At 41.4% G+C, this 6,000-nt stretch overlaps 1 protein-coding gene across 3 annotated transcripts in view; it reads left to right on the top strand.

Annotated features, from left to right (window-relative positions):
* The first annotated feature begins 736 nt into the window (after window positions 1–736).
* The window catches only part of LOC145456493 (uncharacterized), a 90,507-nt gene continuing 85,243 nt past the window's right edge, over window positions 737–6,000 (top strand). For 2 of the 3 annotated variants that reach the window (XM_080334612.1, XM_080334628.1), the window contains exons 1-2: window positions 1,580–2,641; window positions 4,180–4,233. In XM_080334612.1, the coding sequence (XP_080190738.1) occupies window positions 2,410–2,641; window positions 4,180–4,233 (286 nt within the window). In that variant the 5' untranslated portion in view covers window positions 1,580–2,409. Of the gene's footprint in view, window positions 890–1,579; window positions 2,642–4,179; window positions 4,234–6,000 lie in introns of those variants that run through there. The other variant, XM_080334619.1, reaches the window with a different exon arrangement.

The raw sequence follows: 6,000 nt of genomic DNA, 5'->3' as shown, positions 1-6,000 counted from the left end.
GTAGCGCAACGTTTATGTTACCGCCGAATTGAGAAGTCGATCAGTAGGCTATTTATTTTGGAATCAGTGCTATAGATTTATATAAGTTATTATAAATTCTGAGCTATTTACGATGAATTGCGCTATCACAGGATGATTGGTAGCATACGATTTCAAAGACAAGTTGTTTCGACATCTTCCTGTATCTTTTCATTGTATCGCAGTTTTGTGGTGTTTTGGAATGATGAAAATATTGATATGAGTTTTACTGAGAAAATATGGCGCCCACGACAAATCCCATGTAATGAGTTCGAATCAGTACTGCCATGACGTCACGAATTTTAAATTGTGACGTAACAATTGATTGGCATGTATGGGTCTTTGCGAGTTTAAATGGAAAATATAGGGCTAACATGGTTCTTCAGCTGACAAAGGTTCCCGACCACTGATCTATAGGCTATAAATATTTAGGCGTCCTACTAAGGAATAGATTATGGCTCGATGTAAACGCGAGGTGTTAAAAACTAACTATCAACAAACGCGTGCCACCGGAAACAAATCAAATCACTGAGAGTGTGCAAACTGTACATCAGTCTTCATTACACATGTACGGCTGGAACAACCATTGCGGTTGCTGAACTTTCAATTCCAGCTATACATAATTTATCCGATAAGAGAGACGGACCTCTTAATTGCATACACTCATTCTTATTCGTTATTCATTCTTTTCATTCGTTATTCATCAACAACTATTCATTGCATTAGGTGCAGCTTGTTATTCTAACAAGGTATAATTCTACCTACGTGAATTGAATCCAGAACGGTACCGATATGCAATCCATGAAGTACAATGTGACTGATGAAACGGAGAATCGACAGACAAATCAAGACGGCGTCGTATCTGTAACTGGTGAAAATGTTTACGTAAATAAATATACGCTACCGCAGCGCTCCCCGACCGGTGGGTCATTTTATTCGAATTTTGTAACTTCCTGTGGGAATTTTGTGGACATGTGATCATTAACAAAGGTGGTCAGTAGGGATGGTGTGAACGTGAGGTTCGCTTCCGCATCCTGTGAGTGAGCCACGGAGATTTAGAGGTTCGCGTTCACAACAATTGTCACTTCATTATAACATCTTTGGTTCAAACTTATTGCATTTCAACTGCGGGCCACTCTATGCATGGCGCTAGCAGCATTAAAAATCGACACTAAACGAGCATGTACCTTGACAATCTCAGAAGTTTTGCTTGCTTTGTTACAAGGGTTTGCTCGAAATATCCAGCTTTCCGTTTGTAAACAATTAGTGACTCTCTGCTGTGAGCTTGGCCCACAATCACAGAACATCATAAGGGAAATACGTAGTCAGCGAATGATGCTTATTCGACCAATCAATAAGATTGATATCGTTTTCTGATGTAAAAAATCGAGAAGGCGTACGGGTTCAATCTTGACTTCATATCTTTACTGCATCATTAAAACCAAATCCGTTCGATTGAGGTGTTGGCTACTGCTGTATAACTTCTCAATGGGGATAGGTAGCAAGTATAGAAACCCATTTTACACTGTGCTCAATATCAATGTAGCAATACTCAGACGCCGAATACATTGTCCGGTTAAAGGGTAAGCATATATTCCCTGGTAAGTCCTCGTCGAAATTGTTGTTAAAGCGACGGAAGATAATGATTTTATGGGAGTATTATGTCCTTTGGTTGCCTCAGTAGATACATTCAGCGACGTTTAAAACGCCAATATGTACTTCAGCACTGTTGCATTATGTGGCCCGAGTGGGTCGCTAGGTATCGTGTACATTAATATAGGCTATCGCTTCATTGAAAGATAGGGTTGGGATTTGGGATGTTGATGGCTACAATATCAGCTACAACGCATTAGCGTAGCCAGGGGTCAGCCATATTTTCTTATTTCTTCGTATATGCCCAAGTGCCCATGAAGTAGAATATTTTGCGGCGGATATATTTGACTTCACGCCATTGATTGTCACTCGATTTCTGGCTTTTAGTATTGGTTTGGTAACCTCTCCAGAGTTTAGTCTAACTATATTCGCGATTATGAAAGAACGCGTTGTTCAATGCGACTTCGCGTGTGCCTGTACAGTGTACACTCACGGAGAGATCGTTGGCGATGAAACTTTGGCACAAAATGAGCCCCTGCCCTTGCCAAATGAGCCCAGCGGTATACAGAGTAAACCCGGAATATATGCAAGCAACAATATTATTGACCTAATTCATTCATTATCTTTGCGAAATTTTCGCGCTGGGGCTAGGACTTTCATGCACGCTGAGTTTTCATGACATAATTGTTATCGATTTTGATGCGTAGTAAGATAAGTCCTGTTTTCACCGTTACCTAATCCAGTTCGATCGAATCAAACGACCAATAAAATTTCATCAGCATTCAAGTAACCCGCGCAATGGTTCGTGAATCTCATGTGGCCCTTATCCGAAAAGGTAGGTCACGCAGGCTCTATATGTCACAAAACTCTTTCCATTTAGGTGACTATCAACAATCGGGTAAGGCAGATAGTCGAATGAGCCAAAAGTTTGTGAAGGGAGTGGCTGCAATCTTACTACTTTCAGCAGCAATCGCTGTATTCGCGGCAATCTTCACTCTTCATTTTCAATTTCAAGGCACTTGGTATCGAGGTTAGTAGAATAGGGTATGGGCATATTTGAACCCTTCGCGGTTCATTTTATTGTGAATATTCTACAACTGTTTTGCAAAATATAATGATTTCTGCTGACGCCTCACGGAAATGGCTTCATTTGTGAAACAGACTTTGAAAACTAGACAATTTTCAGCTTTTCCGAATTAGATTAGAATTAGAATTAGAGGTACACAGTCATTTTCCAAATTAGATTAGATTTTTTTATATTCATGGTGTTCGACTGCATGGGTCATTTTACACCAGGCCGATATACTTTAATTCCGTATTTACCGACTTGTAGCACGGCCGACTTCTAGGCTTTTTATAAGACAGCACTGACACGGATCACGTGGCGACGAGAAGCCAAATAGACAAACTTCCAACACGTAGATTGGAATTCTAGAGTCGACCTCGGTCGGACTCGAACCCGCAACCATTGGTGTTGCCGCTGTGGAATATACCACTACGCTATCTCGCCTCGTATATTAGAGTTATAATTAGAGCAACGCATTTTTTCCAAATTAGACTAGATTTAGAATTACTGAATCCGCCGAAACTTATAAGCATATTGGCTTGACGTGCAATGGCCCTGGCACTGCCAAGACCGAGGCGCTTAGAAAACGGTATAGAACGTCCCCACAAGATCAACTTTTCGGATGAGATAGTTTTACGGCTAGTAGCATGTCTAGCTAAGCCCAGTATGGATTCTTCATTAGTCTCTCGAAATCGGTGTCAGCTATCGTGCGAAGCTCATAGTTCAAAATTAAATGAAGTTTATGATAAATGATATTTCTTGTCATATTTGTACTTCTTTATTAAAATATTCCTTCTTTTGTGATAACCATGACCATCAGACATATTAGTGAGCAAGGTGTTGTAGGCTACTAACATAAAGTTTTAAAAACGTGGTTACTCAACTATATTGGTCTCGATATTGCATTCTTGCGGCCCACGGCCCACGGCCGGGAAGTGACTCGCGACCTGTTTTGAGTTGGCGACCCCTGCACAATACAGTTTTCCAGCATGGCTGGAGCCGATGTTGCAGTCAGGCCTACGAGTTCTCGAGCAGCAGCCTTGAGATGAGGAAAACGATTTTCACTTTTTCAGTAACTCAAAACATCACAGTCCATGCTCTCACTCTCTGATGCGAAACATTTCCCTCTTCATCCTCTAATATATTTTCTTTGGTTAGATCTGAAGCAATCATCCTCTTTTTCTTGGTGTAGTTGACTATGCCAGCATGGCTAATATTCGTCACATTAACTACTACGAGGCATATTCAGGAAAACAATAAATTAGATTAGAATTAAAATTATCGCGTAGGAACACTTCACAAATTAGATTAGAATTAGATTACTTGCATTTCGCTCTAATTTAGTGAAATTAAAAACTAGAATTATCTAGTTGTCCAAGTCTGATGTGAAAGAATTACGCTGCAGCCAACTTGTTATTCATCTGGTGCAACCAACTTCATATGCAAGTAAACGATAACCTTGATGGATATGTTTTAATGCGCTATCCGCCATCCTATTCTAGAATACGGGAATCTTGAAGAAAAAATTCAACGGCTCATGGAGAAAAATTCTCAAGGTGAGTCCAGGTTAGTGACTCCTATCTAATATCGCACATCTATACTGGAAATATAACATATTTTTGAATTCATGATCAACCCACAGCGTTGCCCCAAAGTACAATGAAATATAGATATGGTTGAAAAAATTCGACCACAAGAGAAAAATCGAAGAAAAATAGCATAGCCGCATTATTCAGTGGAAAAGTTCAACGTGCATCTATTTACGAATGAGCTCTTATGCAAAGATATATTGATGCTAGAAATTTGCATTCGAAAAAGTGGGGTATTCGATCATGAAACGGGCATGTGGAATTTTATTTAATTTCTATCAATGATCTTCACCGCTATAATTTTGAACCTTCCAACCTACAAAAGTATATGAATTTGTCGCGGACTAGTGACGCGATCCTCGTGGACTACAGCGGTTGCCGACAATTGCATATAATCGATTAAATATTTCATTTAGATAAATAGTCATAATATCTACACATATCACATGTCCACTGTGACATAATCAAATCGGATAATGCCAGTATGTTCATTTTGGAATTTGCACGATTTCTATCTATATCTAATCGAAGTATAGTCAAGTACTAGCCTACTACGTGATATTCTGCGTCACGGGAAATACAGATAACGATCTATAAATTATTCACCGCCCCGGACGTATGTGTGTGAGTAGTGTAGTAGATCGGTCGCGAACTAACGTTTTTTGCATGGGGCTCTTATGGGCCCGCTGGTGACTCGTATTGAAAACTCGTGTTGGTGACTCGTACTTTCAGACCCCCCTCTCGCTCGTGATTCGTAATGGGTTCTTATGGATGCGGCGGTGACTCGTACTTTCGGGTATAGGCTGCGGCGATGACTCGTATTGAAAACTCGTGTTGGTGACTCGTACTTTCAGGTATGGGCTGCGGCGGTGACTCGTACTTTCGGGTATAGGCCGCGGTCGTGATTCGCCGTGAAAACTCGTGGTCGTGACTCGCCTTTTTTGCTATAGGCGGTGGCGGTGATTCGCCTGTCATGTATTCTTACGGGATCTGTGGTGACTCGCTACGTATTCTTATGGGTGCGGTCGCATGCTAACGAGAAACCGGGGGTGGCATGCTAACGTTTTCGGGTATAGGCTCCGGTCGCATGATAGCGTTACAGAGATAGGGATCGGTCGCATGCTAACGTTTTCGGGTATAGGCTCCGGTCGCATGATAGCGTTACAGAGATAGGGATCGGTCGCATGCTAACGTTTTCGGGTATAGGCGGCGGTCGCATGCTAACGTGAAAACTCGTGGTGGCATGCTAATGTTTTTTGGTATACGTGCGGTGACATGCTAACGTTCCAGTTATAGGGTGATGAAGTGGTGTTTCGACCCCTCCCGGTGGCACGATAGCGTTACGGAGATAGGGATCGGTCGCATGCTAACGTTGTGTCTTGTGGTCGCACGGTAACCCTTTTCAGTATTGGGATCGGTCGCATGCGGCTTCGTTGTTGGTATGTCGTACTTTGTGTTGAATATGTATCAAGTAAATAGTCAAGTGATTTTTCCTTAGTTAGTATCATGAATTATTATATACGACCAATTTGAAGTAATCCGAACGTTTACGGCGAGCGCGACTTCGATATATCGTTATTCTTATGGACGCGGCGATGATTCGTACTTTCGGGTATAGACTGCGGGCGGTATGTCGTGCTTTTAGCAAAAAAGGGTGTGAAATAGTTTGCTAAATCTAGGAATCACTTGCTTGGTAATATTTTGGTAATTAGTTTGCCACAGAACCGGCGTAGA

The sequence above is a fragment of the Botryllus schlosseri genome, chromosome 2 (assembly GCF_051294905.1).
Source record: "Botryllus schlosseri isolate E-star chromosome 2, Bs_hap1, whole genome shotgun sequence".
NCBI classification, from domain to species: Eukaryota; Metazoa; Chordata; class Ascidiacea; order Stolidobranchia; family Styelidae; genus Botryllus; species Botryllus schlosseri.
This window is presented reverse-complemented; position numbering and strand designations above follow the sequence as displayed.